This window comes from Sapajus apella, unplaced genomic scaffold (assembly GCF_009761245.1).
Source record: "Sapajus apella isolate SASKATOON/1434 unplaced genomic scaffold, GSC_monkey_1.0 scaffold784, whole genome shotgun sequence".
NCBI classification, from domain to species: domain Eukaryota; kingdom Metazoa; phylum Chordata; class Mammalia; order Primates; family Cebidae; genus Sapajus; species Sapajus apella.
This window is the reverse complement of record NW_022437710.1, coordinates 4,943-24,066: the sequence shown is the minus strand read 5'-3', so window position 1 is coordinate 24,066 and position 19,124 is coordinate 4,943. Positions and strand designations below refer to the sequence as shown.

Sequence of the window (19,124 nt, the reverse complement as noted above, 5' to 3'; positions counted from 1 at the left end):
GGCTTGCCTGTAGAGGCTTGGCCTCGCGCAGCCGCAGGCGCATAACGGCTTGGCTCGCCTGCAGCGGCTTGGCTTGGCTTTGGCGTTCCTGGCTCAGCGCGGTGTTCCTCGCTTGGCTTCGTGCTCCTAGCTTTGATTGACGTTTCCTCCCTCGCATTCCTTTGCTGAGCTTGACCTTTTCTCTGCTAAGCTTGGCATTCCCCTGGCGGGGCTGGGTGTTTCCTTGGGTTGGAGTGGGCTCTCCCTAGGTGGGCGTGGGCTTTCCCTGGGTGGGCTGGGCTGGGCTGGGCTGGGCTCCCCTCCTGGGGTTGGCAGGTTTGGGCTGGGATTGACCTTTCTCCTCAAACAGATTGGAAACCCGGAGTTTCCTGCTAGTTGGTCAAGCTGGTTCGTAGAGGCGATCTGCCCGCTACTACTGGCCTCCCCGGCTGTTAAACGCAGATGGTGGCTGAAGTTTTTTCAAAGCCGGCTGCCTCCGATATGAAGAAGCCCCTTGGCCTCAGGAGCAAGATGGGCAAATGGTGCTGCCACTCCTTCCCCTGCTGCAGGGGGAGCGGCAAGAGCAACGTGGGCACTTGGGCAGACTATGACGACAGTGCCTTCGAGGAGCCAAGGTACCAGGTCGGTCGAGAAGACCTGGGCAAGCTCCACAGAGCCGCCTGGTGGGGTAAAGTCCCCAGAGCCGATCTCATCGTCATGCTCAGGAGCACTGATGTGAACCAGACGGACAAGGAAAAGAGGTAACTGGGCCTCGCTGAGAGGAGGTGGGATGGTGGGGATGTGCCCTACTGGTGTGGGGGCGGCGGCGGGGTGCCTGGCTTTATCGTCTCTGCAGGCCCCACACCACCTTGGGTGTGGAAACCTCAGAGGGGTCAGGGCACAGGCCTCTTTATGAGCAGCAACACGAAAACAAAACTTTAACTGATTTCCAATCAAATTATAATTTCCCTCATAGAACACTAATAGACTGTCTTAAAGTGATGTAACTCGCAAAATTAAGTCGTTGCAGCAGATTATTTTTAAGGTACACATTTTAGAACAATGTTATATACATTATAGAAAGGTATATATTGAGAACTAAGTCCCATAGTATATCAACTTGTGGCTAAATATTCTTCAAATAAAATTCAATATGCATTTCATATCAATGTATCCTGTGTAAATATGTTATTTACTGAGAAACCTGAGAAGGAAACTAAATGGGAAGATGGTTTTTGTCTTTGAATAGGAAGACTCATTTCTCTTAAGATATGAGCTCTTTCTGTGTTTATCACTTGTACCTAAGCCAAATGAAAATAGCAAAGTTTTAGCGTTTTTAAATTAGGCATGCTGTCTGTTATTGTGATAAATTAATTTTTTTGTAGCAGAATAGAAAAAGATTTCCTTTTCCAGATGCCAAAATTTGCATGTGCTATTTCCACCAATTGTTTACTAACACCTGAAAAGACATAAATAAGCACAACAGAATAGGAATCCAGAAATACCCAAATGTATGTAAGAATTTAGCCCTTGATAATAGTGATGTTTTATATTAGTAAAAAATTATTCATAAGTGAAATGCATGCTGTTTGGAGAAACCTAGCTAGATTTTTATGTCACAGAAATAAATTCCTGGAGTATAGAATAAAAAACTTTAAATACACAAAAGGCAAAGAATACCAGAAAAAAAACACAAATTGCCTATTTATTTGTGCATTATATAAATGCCTACATATATATATGCATATATAAATATTTAGGTGAAGTCTTACTCCGTCACCCAGGCTGGATTGCAGTGGTGTGATCTCGGCTCACTGCAATCTCTGTCTCCCAGGTTTAAGCAATTCTCTGCCTCAGCCTCTGGAGTAACTGAGATTACAGGTGCCCATCACCATGCCTGGCTATTTGTTTTTGTATTTTTGGTAGAGATGGGTTTCATCATCTTGGCCAGGCTGGTCTTGAACTCTTGAACTTGTGATCCACCTGCCTTGGCCTCCCAAAGTGCTGAGATTATAGGTGTGAGCCACTGTGCCTGGCCTATATATGCAGATGTATTTTTATGTTCACAATCACCTTCCTAAGAACCTGCCAAGCAAGTATTCTGAAGGTTGGTTTGGCAAAATAAAAAAGAACACCTGTATATAAGAAAAAAATTGACAAAGGTCCAACATCCTTACGAAACATGTATTTTCATTTTACAGAGAATTCTTTCAAATCAACCAAAAGACAACTAAATAAACTCAATTTAAAATTGGGCAAAGTACTTTTTTTGTATATCTACCAGTGATCTATGCACATAGGAAAACATAGTGTTCCTGGTAAGAGAAGGAATTTAAGTTAGAAGAGGAATGAAATATTGTTTCCTATTTTATTTAGAAGAGGAATGAGAGGCCAGGTGTGGTGGTTCATGCCTGTAATCTCAGCAATTTGGGAGGTCAAGGCAGGTGGATCATGATGTCAGGAGTTTGAGACCAGCCAGGCCAGCATGGTGAAACCCTGTCTCTACTAAAAATACAAAAATTTGCCAGACCTGGGCCTGGGGGCGATACTTGTAATCTCAGATACTTGGGAGACTGAGGCAGGAGATTTGCTTGAACCTGGGATGTATAGGTTGCAGTGAGCCAAGATCATGCCACTGCACTCTGGTCTGGGGGACACAGCAAGACTCCCTCTCAAAAAAAAAAAAAAAGGAAATGGAATATGTTTTTCTATCCACAAAGTTTGTGAGGATGAAGAACAGTGGTACTTACACAGCTGCTTAAAGTTTAAGTTGCTGTGACTTTTCAAATGGATACTTTGGTGGTAAGATCTGTATTTTAAAAATGTCTGTGCCTTTTACCCATCAATTTCATTATTCTGAAATAGCTTTAAGAAATGGATACATCTGTTTTTCTTAGTATTGCTTATAATAGCAATGTATTGAGAAGAACTCATATGAAGATTTTATGAACAAATTTCAGTGCATCCATGGGATGGAATGATATATCACCATTGAGGGTGTCAATAGATAAAGAGATATGTTGACATGCAAAGATGTAATTTGGTATACAAAGTGAGGAAAAAATCAGTTTGTTTTACATATACACAAAAAATCTGCTTTTGCATTAGCTGAAAAGATGTAGAAAATATGATCAAATTTATTTCTGGGGATTTGTGAGTGAAGTTTTTCCCTTTCTCTTATCTGTGACTTCTGCAATTAACATCTCAAAAGTTTGAGTTAAGTTTCAGTAGTCATGAAATAATCCTTGGGAAGAGAAGAAATATACTACTTGCATAGATACAAATAATTTCTCACATTCTATTATTCATTTTTATTTCTGTGGATGGGTATCTTCTGTAAACTTTTACCCTCTTCAGAAGTAGAGGGAATCTGTTTACCTGTTCCTGTAGATTTTATTGTATATACATTTTGTTATATATTTATCTTTTTCTTATATATAGGTTAACATGTGTAAAAACTATGGATTAATGATTTTACTTTAGTTATATATGAAAATTAAAATAGGAAATATAACTGATTATTACTATTACAAATGTATTCCTCTACAGGAGTTTTTTTTTTTTAATATTGAAATCACCAGCTATGTCCTTTCAATCTATTTATTCATCAAACATAAGCCAGAAACCTATTATGTGGCAGGCATATTCCACTATGTCACACCTATTACGTGGAAGGCGTGTTCTACTATCTCTCAGTGTCCTTCATCTTTGAAAACTTCATGTTTACATGCTAGGGCTGAGCAAGCTGAGAGATTTAAAATTGGGGTATTAGAACTTAATCTCAATTGCAGCTTTTCTTCTCTCCTTTCAAACAAAAGCATTTCTGAAGGTAGAAACAGTAAAAAGATAACCATTAATTGCCCTTTAAGATTTACAACAGTCTTGGATAACGAACGTTTTAAAATGTGATACATAAACAGCAGCCATGAAAAAAGAATGAGAGCATGTCCTTTACAGGGACATGGATGATGTTGGAGGCCATTATCCTTAGCAAGCTAACACAGGAACAGAAAACACCAGATACCACATGTTCTCACTTATGGATGAGAGCTAAATGATTAGAACACACAGACACCTACGGGGAGCAGCACGCACTGGGCCTATCAGAGTGTGGAGGTTGGAAGGAGGCATAGCAGGAAATAGAGCTAACAGGTAGTAGGCTTAGTGTCTGGGTTATGAAACAATCTGTACAAGCCCCCTTGGCACACGTTTACCCATGTAACAAAACCGTGCATCCTGCACAGGTATCCCTGGATGTAAAAGCTGAAAACACTCCACAAATAGTTTTCAAAATCCTTTTTTAAAAAAGAAAATTGATAATAGTATTAAATCCTAATATTAATGATTGGAAATATCTGATTTACATACATTCTGTAAATTGAAGTATTGAGAAAAATGAGCCATACCTAGTCATTTTAATCTCAAGTTTTCTTTGGCTTAAAATTTTTTGAAAACCAAAGTAAGAATTAGTTTATTTTAGAAATGCGTTTTTTGTTTTCACCTTAGCCTTCTTATTTTGTAGTTCTTTTAAGAACTAAAATTTATCTAAATGCCAGTCATCGGACTAGAACTGCGCCAGACCTGTTATATTATAACATAGCCTACCTAATGTAAGGCACCAGGGATTGTAAGATGCCCCATTGTTTTATGTTCCAATAAGATAATTATTTAAATGCCACCAATTACAGTTATAGTAAATCATGAATTATAAGTGGTGTTCCAGTGTAAGAAATGTTCAAACATGGAATCATCTTAGAATCGCTAAAATAGAATGTTACCTCTAATCTTTAAAACATACTTCAAAGTGTAGGTATAATTGTATTATCTCACTTAATTCAAATGTTGTCTCTAGTAGTAGCAGTAAAAATTATAATATCTAACAGTTATTGAGCTGTTATTTGTGTTAGGAACTATTCTCTATCTTTTGTGTAGAGTCTCATTTAAGTATTACAGTGGTTTTCTCTGAGAAAGCTACTATTTTCATTCCTCTTTTATTGATGAGGAAATGGAGATACAAAAAGGCTAAGCAACATCTAGGAAGTGACAGAGTGGAAAGACGATTCCAGCCCAAGTTGAATAGAATCCAAGAGCTATGCTCTTTCTATTCAAATAGGCTGCTTTTTAATTCACACAGTGAGTAAGGAGGGGTAATAAATAGTATGCTTTCCTCAAAGGAAAATTCAATGTTTGTTTTGAAGACAGAGTAATAGCAGACTGTTCAGTGTTTACAATGACATGAATTGTTGAAGTGGCTGTAGATAGTGCACTACAATTTCCTAAAATGTCTTCTCACTCTCATAGAACTGCTCTCCATTTGGCCTCTGCCAATGGGAATTCAGAAATAGTAAAACTCCTGCTGGACAGAAGATGTGCACTTCATGCCTTTGACAGCAAAAAGAGGACAGCTCTAATAAAGGTATGCAGTAGGCAACTATATTGGCATGAGATGGATTTGATTTCAATATGTAGAATAAAGATGAGTTTTCTCATTTAAATAGAACTAGTTGGTGAAACCTGTGGAATATTTATTTTGAATTCCTAGGATTTATGATTTGTTTTTGGTCTAATACTGACAGGCCGTACAGTGCCAAGAAGATGAATGTGTGTTAACGTTGCTAGAACATGGCACTGATCCAAACCTTCCTGATGTGTATGGCAATACTGCACTACATTATGCAGCCTACAATGAAGACAAATTACTGGCCAAAGCACTGCTTTTATACGGTGCTGATATTGAAGCAAAAAACAAGGTATAGATCTATCAATTTTATTTTCAAAATACTGAAATGCAATTGTTTTAACACCGACCTTTTGTGTACGGGTTAGTTTTCTGTATTTGGGAGCTCAAGCATACCTGAATGAAAATATTTTGAAATGACTTAATTATCTAAGATTTTATTTTAAATATTGTTAAATTTAAAGAAGAATTAGAGGGTAGAGTTATTTTTAAATGCGCTGTGATAAATATTTTTTTGAAAACACTGAAATTGTAAAAGGTAATACTTATTCTTTTTTCAATTTTTCCCTCCCAGGTTTTTTTTTTTTTTCCTAATAACTGTAAAATAATAAAATTTGCCCTGGAAATAGGTTTTACATTAAAACTCCAAGAAAACAAAAACATGTTTCAGCGAATAGAAATCCTGCTGCTTTGGCAAGTTTCTAAAAAAGTAATGGTTATGAAGTGATGTATCTTCAGTGGCAAGTCTTAAGGTAGCTCTGATTGCTCATGAGGGAGAAATGGAAAGAGGAAAAGAGAGCAATCAGAAATATCAAGGCCAGTTTGGAAATTGGGTCATGGAGGGGAAAGACCATGAAAAGGGTGTGTGTGTGTGTTGGGGGTGGGGGTGGTATTCATTCGTTTGTTTTTTTTTTTGTTTTTGTTTTTTTTTTTTTTTTTTTTTTTTTTTTTTTGTATGGTGAGACAAGGTTCTCTTCAGTTTTAGGGAATGTGTTTTCAGTTTGGGAGAGGGAGTTAGTTATAAACTACCTAGAGATCAATGTTAGGAGGCCTCTGAGGAACCAGATTGGCAGTGAATAGGTGGTAATGTAGTGGGAAACGCTTGAGCAGAGGAAATAACAAGCACTTAACAGACTCATGATCCTATTCTGGTAGAAATAGCATAAGTCATATGTAAGCTTAAGCTGTACATCTGTCATTTTTGATAAACTGCCTTTGTTCTGCCCCTGCGTTTCTGTATAAAAGTGAAGCCCTGTCTTTGTTCAGTGCTCAGTCTTTTAAATGCTAATCCATTGAGCCGGTGTGCACCTAAATAAAATCCTCCTGTTTCACCAAAAAAAAAAAAAAAAAAAAAGACATAGCCAACTAGAGTCTCAATTCTGCTTCCTAATCTAGAATGTCTTGATGAGAAGGTGGGAGACAAGGAGCTTATAAGTAAAAAGATCAAGTTGGATTTTGAGTTTACTAGACGCTGTTCTTCTCTTACCTGGGAAAATTATGTGGTGTTTTCAGCAAATGAATCTCTCTCCTACTCTTTTCTCTTTTTCGCCAAATCCTCAAATGATAAAGGAAATTGGTCGTGTGGCTAGAGAGGACACTGAAGTAATTATCTATTGTACTAGTTTTCAGCTAGAATTGTGCATCCCAGTAACCTGGGGAAAAATTTTAAATAATCTACAAGTCTAGTCTGTCCCCTGAAGATTTTCATAAAATAAGTCTAATAAATCCTGGACATGTATGTTTCAAAATGTTTCCTTGAAGCCAGGCATGATGGTGCATAGCTGTAGTCTCAGCTGCTGGGGAGGCTGAGTGGGAAAATTGCTTGAACTCAGGAGTTTGAGTCTAGCCTGGGCAACATAATGAGACCTTTTCTCTTACCAATGATGACAAATTCCTCAAAATCTGGATACACTCCTACTTAAGAATCACTGAATAAATAAGTGTCATATGTAAGTTCTTACATCTCAGTAACTTAAGATATCTCTAGAATAGCTGGAGTTGGAGTTGGATATGTGCTAATTCCTTTATGTCTTTCATTTCCCATAATACTAGTCTGACTTTTTTTTCTTTTTTGGGACAAGGTCTCTGTTTGCCAGGCTGGAGTGCAGTAGTGCGATTACAGCTCACTGCAGCCTCGACCTCCCCAAGCTCAGGTGGTCCTCCAACCTCAGTTTTTGTATTTTTTTTTTTTTCTGAGTAGAGATGAGTTTTTTGCCATGTTGCCCAGGCCAGTCTTGAACTCCTGGGCTCAAGCGATTCATCTGCCCCAGGCTTTCAAAATGTTAGGATTACAGGTGTGAACTGCCATTCCTGGCCTAATCTGACTTTTATGTCTGTGGTTGGGATGTTAAAATGAATATTATTGGCAGTATCAATCAGCTTACAGAATTATGCCTTCTCCTTCCTGTCATGAGTTATTCACTGCCATTCAGAAGGTCTTTAGAAATTTGCAGTGAGTAGTCTTCAGTAAGTAGAGGATGGTTCTCTCAGGATTTTGTATCTCTTTGTTACCATTCAAGTGCTTAGGTCAGTAAGTTGTTATTAAGATCAGAGTTTTCTCAATTAGAATTGTAGCAAATTCTAAACCTCTTTGATCAATTGAAGCTGTATTATCCAGTATCCAGTATCTCTCTAAATGGTGTTGGGAAAACGGGCTAGCAGTGTGCAGAAAGCAGAAACTGGACCCCTTCCTGACACATTACACTAAAATTAATTCCAGATCTAAACATAAGACCTAACACCATAATCACCCTAGAAGAAAACTTAGGCAAAACCATTCAGGACTTAGGCATAGGCAAGGACTTCATGGCTAAAACACCAAAAGCAATGGTAACAAAAGCCAAAATAAACAAATGGGATCTAATTAAACTACAGATCTTCTGTACAGCAAAGGAAATAATCATTAGAATGAACCAGCAACCAACAGAATGGGAAAAAATTTTTGCAATCCACCCATCTGACAAAAGGCTAATATCCAGAATGTGCAAAGAACTAAAACATATTTATAAGAAAACAAACAAACCCAATCAAAAGTGGGCAAAGCATATGAACAGACACTTTACAAAAGAAGACATACATGAGCCCAACAAACATACGAAAAAATGCCCATCATCACTGGGTATTTTCATTGTGATTAGAGAAATGCAAATCAAAACCACATTGAGATACTATCTCACACCAGTTAGAATGGTGATTATTAAAAAACCTGGAGACAACAGATGCTGGAGAGGATGTGGAGAAATAGGAACATTTTTACACTGTTGGTGGGATTGCAAATTAGTGCAACCATTGTGGAAAACAGTGTGGCGATTCCTCAAAGACCTAGAAATAGAAATTCCATTTGACCCAGCAATCCCATTACTGGATATATACCCAAAGAATTATAAATTTTTCTATTATAAAGACACATGCACACGTATGTTCATTGTGGCACTGTTTACAATAGCAAAGACCTGGAACCAACCCAAAAGGCCATCAATGATAGACTGGATAAACAAAATGTGGCACATATACACCATGGAATACTATGCAGCCATAAAAAATGATGAGTTCGTGTCCTTCATAGGGACTTGGATGAATCTGAAAACCAACATTTCAGCAAACAGACACAAGAACAGAAAACCAAACACCACATGTTATCACTCATAGGTGGGTGTTGAACAATAAGAACACATGGACACAGAGAGGGGAGCATCACAGACTGCGGTCAGTTGAGGGGGAGCTAGGACAGGGACAGCAGGGGGATAGGGAGGGTGGGGAGGCATAATGAGGGGAGAAATACAAGATAGAGGAGATAGGGGGATGAAGGCAGCAAACCACCTTGCCATGTATGTAACTATGAAACAATCCTGCATGATTTTCACATGTACCCCAGAACCTAAAGTGCAATACAAAATAAAAACTAAAATGTTTGTAGCGCATTGGCTTAATCAGGATGGCAGTTTTACACACTAAAACCATGGAGTTATTAAGAATACATATAGGAATTCTGTAAATTTAGTTTCAGTAGTCCTATCAACTGAATATTTATTTATTTACCAATCTGGAAAGCTTAAATACAAACTGATTTTAAATGAATAAATGCTGGAATAATTGTTGAAATGGGCAGTATGAGGCTTAATAGCAAAATTTATTGCACGTTGGAGCTTGATCTTTTGGTAAAACATGAAACTAAAGAAATGTTTTACAAATTCTTGCTTTATACCCAACAATTTGTCCTAGAGTTTGAGAATATAAAGATAAAAGATACAGCTCTTTGTTTAGATGGAAAAAAAATATTATCATCCAGTAATACCATGCCAAATGCTGGCATAGAAGCAAAGATTCCTGGAACCAGTAAGTGTTTAAAGTGAGTTTTTGAGATGATCAGAGTTAATGTGTTGAGGCAGAAGAGGGGTATCTCCGAGGGAAAGATCAGTGAGTGGGAAAGCACAGAAGAGCAAGAAGGAAGTGACTACAATTTGTTTGCTTTCTATGCGTGTAAGTTTATAGGAACTTATATAGTTTCCAGTTCAGCTGATATTTTTTGAATCAAATATCATTTTTGCTTTGTATTTTACAGTGTGGCCTCACGCCACTTTTACTTGCTGTATATGGACAGAAAGAGAAAATGATGAAGTTTTTAATCAAGAAAAAAGCTAATTTAAAAGCAATTGATAAATTTGGAAGGTATAGTTTTTTTTTTTTTTAATCTGTGTGTTGTAAAATGATAGCAGTCACTCAAGTCATGAACATTTATAAGATTAACTTACTGTGACATAGTGATCAGGATCAACACAAATCAGTTAAGTAGAAAAACAGTTAGACTGGGCAACATAAAGAACAGCTTTAGTGGGATTCACCTTACTACATTGACTGATGTTATTTTGTGACTTTTTGGTTATATGATTTAGCTACATGGATTTCATATTTGTCTCATGAAGTGTGAACTTTTAACTTTTAGTTTACTTTATGACTCAGTATCGAACTTAACTCTTTCTAGTAGTTTTTAACCTCTATGTCTTATATGCTTTTCCACTAATATACTATATTAAACATAAATAGGAGTTGATAATCATTTTGTCTTTTGAATAACTCTGCTTTAAATTGCTTTCTTTGAAGAATATTAATGTTAGCTTATACCTACAAGACAATTAATTGCTATTTCCACATACTGTAAGTTCATCAGCTTTTGTTTTAATTCCAGTGTATTTCGATGTTTTTATTTTTCATTTATTTATTTATTTTTGAGACAGAATCTCGCTCTGTCACCAGGCATGTCTCCATGTTGGTATGGAGAGAGGGAGTAGAGATAGTTTTAAGTGGATACACTTTTCCTTTAATGAAGGCAAGTTGTAGGTGGGTGATAAGATAAAAGAGCTAGGCTTTGGATTCACAGAAGACTGGGTTTAATTCCTGGCTTTCTTACTTAATAGGTGTGTGACCTTGGCAATGTTATTTACCACTAAATATGTTGTCATATATGAAAAGGAGGAGCATATCTCCTTCGAAATTGCCTGTGCATAAGTAAGAAAGATGCATACATGTGGCATTTAATTCAGTGCCCAGCATATGCTTATTGGCATCATTAACTGAAACTATTATGACTACTATTTTCACCATTATTATTAATATTCCTGCTTTCCGCATGCAGATAGCTCTTATGTGACTCCCCAGCTGATTTTCTGTTACCATATATCAGTCTGGGGAAGCTGGGAGGAAATCTTCACTTAAATCTTTGTCCACATCAGATAAGTGGCCCTAGCATAGTTTCTTGCCCATCAAAGGCCTTACAATTCATAGCTTCTACTATGCAACACCCCATTGAGATAAGAGGGTTTTTTTGGACAAAAAAAAACCTTCCTTTTGACCTTGGTGGTATTTTACAGAGATTAACACTTGAGCACCGAAGATGCTTATGTCTTTCAGTGCATACAAATGTTTAATTCTGAATTGACAGGCAAGATATTAAATTGGTAAAGTATGCCAGATTAGCTTTAAGCTTTATTACAGTTAAGGGAAGAATTACCTCTCTGTCATTTTAGGACTGCTCTTATACTTGCTGTATGTTGTGGATCAGCAAGTATGGTTAGCCTTCTACTTGATCAAGATATTGATGTATTTTGTCAAGATAAATCTGGAAAAACTGCCATGGATTATGCTGTTTCTAGTCAACATAATATGTAAGTGTTTCCATGAAAAGGCTAGTTAACACTAAGGCTTAAAATAATTACAATGATTGCATCTTATATATCAGGTGAGATGTCGTAGTTTGGTTTGGGTAGTTTTCGAGTGGCAATGAGTTAGTCCCCTGCATCAGCTAGAAATCAAGCAAAAGGGAGACTGGTTAGAAGAACCAGTGCGTGCGGGATTCTTTATCTCAGGACTTGTAAGACCTTTATGTTTAGAGATCCCAACATTGTTGATTTCATCCAAGTATAACACCTATGAATGAGATAAAAAAATAGTGTCACATCTTTTTTTTTTGATTAGTTATTTGGGCCTTGAAATGTCCAGTTTAGCAGAGAGTCATTTACTGTCTTCTGAGGACTATCTCCTACTTACTCCTTGAATTTTTCAAAAACGAAAGGGGTTTACTAAATCCAGGCATGAGAATCCCTTTTATCAAGTCAGAAGCAGCAGAAACAAAGGGAATTCCAATCATTCTGTTGTTTCTGTTGATTCTGTTGCTGCATTATTGCCCCTGAAACTGGTCCTGCTGCCTGGTAATGGTTGATCTTTGACACCAAGATGCCCTTACTGATTCAGATCCCTCAGGTCTTCATGGTGATTCATACAGAGATGTTGAAGTTACAGCGTTTTTTTAGTTCACATACCTATGCTTATATGCTCAACCATTATTCCCAAAGCACCAGCCCCACCGTGCTCTGGCAACGTGATTTTATCCACACACAAAATGAGCTAATTGACCCTCACCCCCAAGTTCAGTACTCGATGTGGCATCCAAGTTCAGCCTAGACTTAGCTGAGGCCTTCATGGTAAGAGATCCTTTGAGGCCCTTGTTGGTCTTTTCTGTAGCAGATATTCATTGGGCTTGTTCTAAATGATCAGAGAGGTTGAAATAATGTGGCAGAAAGAGATCAGTGTTTCTTTCTTCTTTGCTGCCAGTTCTGTACCTTCATGCACCGTTATATCCTGTATAATACCTGAAGCAGTAGAGAGTCCCACATTAACCTTCCCCAGAGCAGTGGACTCCCAGTTGTGGTTGGCCCCTTGACTGATCTGTTTTACATAATAATGAAAATTGCCCAAGCTGCTTGCATCTCCACCTCAAGATTTAAAAATATTTTCAAATTCTACCTCACAAGAAGCCATTGAAGACAATTCTGTGAATCTCAAGTAGGTTAGTTGGACTTAACAGAGCCATACCTTGTCCATGTCTCATCACTGAATGTAGGGAATCCATGAGCCCCACACATTGGGTGCCAGAAGGTAGGGGTCTATAAGCCCGACACGTTGGGTGCCAGAATGTAGAGCTCCATGAGCCCACATTGGGCACCAGAATGTAGGGAGCCACCCCTACATCACCCGTGGGTACCCTGAGTTCGATGGCAACAAAGGAATGAGAAAAAGACATATTAAGAGAGACAATGGGACCAGAGGGCCATCATTTATTACCTTGGAGGTGACAGTGAAGGCCCCAATTTCTGACCATTCACTCTCTTTATTGGTTACAATCACTTTGATCTACAGTTTAGGTGTGGAGTAATGGTGGGGAGAGGGTGATGGTGGAGTGAACCAGTGAGCCGAAACTGAATCAGTGAACTGGAACTTCTGTGTCATTCTAAGGATTGATAACAGTGGCAGTTTGGGAGTTTCACAGAACAAGAACATGTGGTTATCTTTAGCTTGTTATCTATGTACAGCTGATGGAACGCAGACCTTACAAGGAGCCTACAAGTCTGGCTATGTCCTAGTGCTATGAAGGGGTTTTACAGCCCTGAGCACAATGTTTATGGTTCCAGTGCGAGGTCACCCTGCACTGGAACATGAGGCATGAAGAGGCCTTCCTCCTCAGAGGCCTCCTGCGGCCTTCCGCAGTGTATGACTCCCTTTTTATATGTTACTCATAACCAATTTAGGTAGGCACTCTGTAAGTCTTTTCTCCTTTGCTGCTTTTCCCAACAACTAATCACGTGTAAAAGTAGGACTTTGTGCCTGCTTTTGCGGCACATGGGGGCCACACCAATTTTTGAAGCATTCCATATTTTGCACAGTCACTGGAAGGTCATTTGACTGTTTGCTGACTAGCTGTAAGGAAACAGAGTGAATCAAAGCAAAATGGGTGCCACCAAAATATTGAAATTGTTATTTGCACTGCAAAAATAGTCATGCAGGGTGGTCTGTGATATAACACCAGTACCGAATAATGTGTGGGGTGTTGTGTGCAAAATATGTTGTTAGTATGTATGTCGAAAGTTAGAGAATGTCAGCTTGCAACTTCTTCATGGAACCTAAAAAAAAAATAGAAAGGTGGAATTTGGTCTCTCATGTCAGCTGGAGATGAACATGGGTACAAAGCATCATCCTGACAAACATCTGCTCGTTCAGAGTTTGAGTCTATAGAGAAGGATCATTGCTCCAAGCCAGGTCATAACATCCATTGGTTTTTCTGCCCTTAGTGTGATTGATAAACTCTGTAATAGTAAACAATCATGTCAACTACTTTAATGAGATATTTATCAATAAATTTAGCTACAAGCTATGAAATACTTGACATGACCTGAACTGTGAGACACAAAGACTAGGACAACTAATAAGCAAAATTAGGACTTAATAACATTTCCTGAAAACAGCAACATTTTCATATTAGAACCTATGAACAAAATACAGATTGGATTTTATTTGCAATTCCAACATAATTTGAGTCATGAAGTTTAGGAACAGATTATGCCATTGCATTACTATTTCTCTGAGCATTTAAAAAATGTTATCTTGTTAAATCTTTATAACAACCTAGTGAAATAAGGCAGCAAAGTCCTTATTTTGTAGAAGAAGACATTGAGCCCAAGAGGAGCAACTTGTCCGAGAACAAATAGCTGTTCATCCTGGAGCTAGGACTTATGCAGAGTTGGGAAACTTTCTACTATGTCAGACTAATGCGAGTTAACTTACTGGGTCATAGTGCTCTCGATTTATGAGTATTTCACCTTACTCTTTTTCTTTATGATAAGTTTGTAGAATATACACATAGGTGGATGGAATAATATTGTTATGTTCTGATATTCTGATATTGTCTGAAATACTCTAAGCATTTTATATTTGTTAAGTATTTTTTTATCTCAGTATTAAAATAGTCTTCTTATTAATTACATTTTTATACACAGAATTTGCCAATTACTTTCTGACTACGAAGAAAAACAGATGTCAAAAAAGTTTCCTGAAAACAGCAATGCAGGTAAGACTTCTGACAGTGAATTACTTTAGGCCAGTTGTCACCAGCATTTTTGGCACCAGGGACCAGTTTTGTGGAAGACAATTTTCCATGGACTGGGGAAAGGTTAGGGGTGGTTTCAGGATTATTCAATCACATTACATTTATTGTGCTACTTTACATTATTGAAATAATTATACAACTTACCATAATGTAGAATCAGTGGGAGCTCTGAGCTTCTTTCCCTGCAAATAGATGGTCCCATCTTGGGACAAAGGGAGACAGTGACAGATCATACGACATTAGATTCTCATAAGCAGCACACAATCTAGATCCCTCATGTGAGCAGTTCACAACAGGGTTCATGCTTCGGTGAGTAATGCTGTCACTGACCTGACAGGAGGCAGAGCTCAGGCAGTAAGATGAGCCAGGGTGTGTGGCTGTAAATACAGATGACGCTTCCTTGGTTTGACTCCTGCTCACTTCCTCCTGTGTGGTGAGGTTCCTAACAGGCCATGGACTGGTACCAATCTGTGAAGCACTGGTCATGAAACATATGCTTGTACCAGCAAGGTCTCACTATTACTGACTTCACTCCTCCTAATTTGAAATGAAAAGAGATATATTTACTTTGTTGGAACAAGATGTGTTCTTCTATCTGTGGGTTAATTGTCATGATAACAGTAATTTTGTTAGAACAAGATGCTCTGCTACCATTCATCAAAAGATTGTCATAATAAATATACAAATTGCCCAGCTCTAGGCTCAGCAGATGATGATAAAAGTACAAAATGTTTCACAATAACAAAAATGCTAGCATGCTACCTGGATGTGGACACCTAATACACTGTACAATCGAGACTGTATGAGGACACCTTTAATTTAGCCATCTATTTATCAAAGAGCTTTTGATAACAAGGAGACAGATGAAATTGATGTAGTTTTGATCTTTAAGGTGCTCATAACAGAATTGTGTCTATTTCATTTCTGTACTTTTTCAATAGAATTGACAAAGAAACATTTTTATTGATGTTTTAACTTGTCCACCTAACAAATAACTATGAAATGTTTTTCAGATACATTTTTACTAATGCTGCAGAACACAAGTAAAAATACAAAGAGGATCTCGTTATTATCATTGGCATTTTTCATTATTTTGCTACTTTATTCAGTGCTTGCTGTGTGCTAGATGCCCACTGGAAGCTTATAATTATGATTATTTATTATATTGATTATGTGCCAGACATAACTGTTGAGGAATGAAAGCTTTTTCAAAAAAGGTAGGTAGGATTTAAGGTAAGTATAAAGACTGAGTAGAATGTTTCAAGGTAAAGAAGCAGAAGAATGATGTTTGGCAGAAGGAAGATGTAATGGAGATTGTGTGCTTGCCGGAAGGAACATCTAATGCGATTGCCTCTGGGCAGAAAAGCAGCAAGTGCAGAAGACAAGATGCTTGAGTGAGGTTTGCAGGGTTTATGAGCAGTTCACTTTTGCTAGTACCAAAAGTGTGAGACACGAGAGGTTGGGAATGAGGTGAACAGTTACTTAGCTAAGGCAAGTTTATAACAGACTTTTTAATACTATAGAAATGAGTAAGTCTTCAGCCTTGGTCAACATGGTGAAACCCCATCCCTACTAAAAATACAAAAATTAGCTGGGTGTAGTAGCCAGCATGTATAATCCGAGCTAACTGGAGACTGAGGCATGAGAATCACTTGAACCTGGGAGGTAGAGGTTGCAGTGAGCTATTGTGCCACTGCACTCCAGCCTGGGCAAAAGAGTAAGACTTTGTCTCAATAAATGAATGAATGAATGAATGAATGAATGAATGAATGAAATGAGTAGCTTTTATCTGGTGGGCCATGGGAATTTTACCAGTAGAATGCTTTGGACTGCAAATACTAGATGAGCAGTGGCTGTAACAGTAGGAAACAGAGTTGTTTTGGTTGTTCAGTGTTATCCTAGGACCCCACTTGTCCCTCTTTCAGCTGTGTTGTTGGCAGTGTTTTATTATGTCTCCTTTCATAATTGGCTAATCCACAACAGCTCTAAACATCTTGCTCTCACAACGTAACATCGCAAGGGCTGCTTTTCTTCACAGTGTCTTTTAAATGGGGAGAAAACTTAGAAGCATGCAAGGGGCTTCCTGTAACATTTCATTGGATGGGTCACACCACATGCACATCCCAAAACCAGGCACTGGGAAAGTAGATAAATGATTAGCTTAGAATACTCATTTCTCTTTCTGAAGCTGAAGAGAGGAATTGGGATAATAAACATCCCAATAGACTTGTGTTTCTTCTGCAAGAAAGAATAAGGATAGGCTATTGGTAGGGAGCCAGCAGTGTTTCCTGCAGAGCCTCATTGGAGAAGTTTGAGTAGGGGAGTCACAAGATTAAATTTGAGTATTAAGGCATTCTGATTATGGTGTAAAAATGGTTAGCAAGCTTTTCCTGTAAAGGATGAGGTGGGAAATATTTTAGACTATGTGGTCTCTGTTGTATCTACTTAACCCTGCTGTGGTAATGTGAAAACCACCACGGGTAACATGTTAGCAAATAGGCATGACTGAGACCCAAGAAAACTTTATTTACAAAACCATAATGCAGACTGGATTTGGCCTGTGGCCTGTAGTTTTCTGACCCCTCATAAAGGACTGATGGAAGATAACCATGTAAGGAAACCAGGAGACAAAGGAAGCTTTTGCAGTAGCAGTCAGCTATATTTTCCTTGTCACACATCCTTCAACTAGTGTCAATGTATTATGAGGTTTTCACCCATGCATGGTGAAAAAAGAAACTTAGGAATCTCAGTTACTTATTTTAAAATGCTGGCCTTTTTTTGTGGTGTTACATCTTTTTCATTGGTTCTGCTTAATTTTTTTCATGTAAGAAATAACATTAATAATTGGTCATTTTTATTTAAATAAAAGCCGTTTTCTAAATGTTTGTGTTCCAAGTGACAGTGGGAATATAAAGCAGAGACAGAAGAGAGGTATAGTCAATATGATTTAGTGATAATTGAAGAAGAAATGTTTGGCGGATAGAGAGAAATCTCAGATGATGCACTGGTTTCCAGATTGTACATTAGCATTTAACCTGGACAGGAGGAAGGAGTAGGAAATTTTCTGGTGAATACAGAAGAGTAAAGAGCAGCAGGTTAGTAGGAGTGACTAATTTTTTTCTATGCATGTTTAATGGAGTATTAATACAGGATATTTTCAGTAGGTAATTGGATAATCAGCATTTATAACTTGCATCCTACTAGGTTGACTCTTAATAATAAGACTTGTCAAAGATCCAAGAATCTGAAAATTGATGATAAATGTCCATGTGTATTATCATCAATGACCGAAAGTCAGCATCCACAGAATTGGGACAGATGAACTTAATAGATAAAGATGAATGTCAGAATTGTGTTCTCTTAGGGACTGATACTCTCTATGGCCTGTGTGACTCACAGCTGCCAGAAAAGAAAGAGAGCAAGGATCCTATTAAAGAAGCACAGCAAATTCAGCCCTAGAGTGCCCTGCTTGGCTTCATGTCATAGTTCTGACTTGTAACAAATTATTTTCTGCAAAATGTGCTTTGTGTTTTTCCCTTCTTGCAGCCTGTGAACAAACAGAATCCCTTTAGTGGGGCATTTTTGTGTTCTTTCTTAAACAAAGGAACATGTAAATAACAAAAAGAAAAAAGTAAGAGAAAGAGTGTTTTTTGTATAGGCTAGCATTTAACGTAAACTTGAGAGTGAGTACCAGGATTATACTTAGAATTTAGGGACTGGATGGGAAAACTAGATAGATATCTATATTTAATATAAATATTTCAGTATATTGGGTAAAACTTTTATTAAAATACATCAAAGGATCTTTGATCCACTAAACCAGAAGCTGGCCAGCTTTTTCTGCAAGGACCCAGTTAGTAAATATTTTAGACTTTGTGGGCTATATGTATTTATTTTTTTGAGACAGGGTCTCACTCTGTCTCCCAGGCTGCAGTGCAGTTGCATGATCATGGCTCACTGCAGTCTTGACTTTCTGGGATCTAGTGGTCCTCCCGCCTCAGCCTCTCTACTAGCTGGGACCACAGGTGTGCTACATCACACCCAGCTAATGGACTCTATGGACTATAAAGTGAATAAGCATGGCTGTGCTCCAAGATACTTTACTTACAGAAACAGGCAGTGGTCTGGATTTGGCCCACAAGTGCTAATTTGCTGATCCTTGTGTTAAAACGAAGATGCTCCTAATGCAGTGAATCTTATTTGTAAAAGTGTTCTGCATGTGTGACATTTTCTTCCTTTGAAATAAAAATA

The 19,124-nt window shown here is 38.0% G+C and overlaps 1 protein-coding gene across 1 annotated transcript; it reads left to right on the top strand.

Annotated features, from left to right (window-relative positions):
* Positions 1 to 441: 441 nt before the first annotated feature.
* Positions 442 to 18,332, top strand: LOC116546344 (POTE ankyrin domain family member A-like). The gene is made up of 7 exons (XM_032272639.1): positions 442 to 740; positions 5,281 to 5,395; positions 5,556 to 5,729; positions 9,999 to 10,105; positions 11,461 to 11,598; positions 14,764 to 14,834; positions 18,238 to 18,332. The coding sequence occupies exons 1-7, from the start codon at positions 442 to 444 to the stop codon at positions 18,330 to 18,332; spliced, it is 999 nt and encodes a 332-aa protein (XP_032128530.1).
* Positions 18,333 to 19,124: the final 792 nt, after the last annotated feature.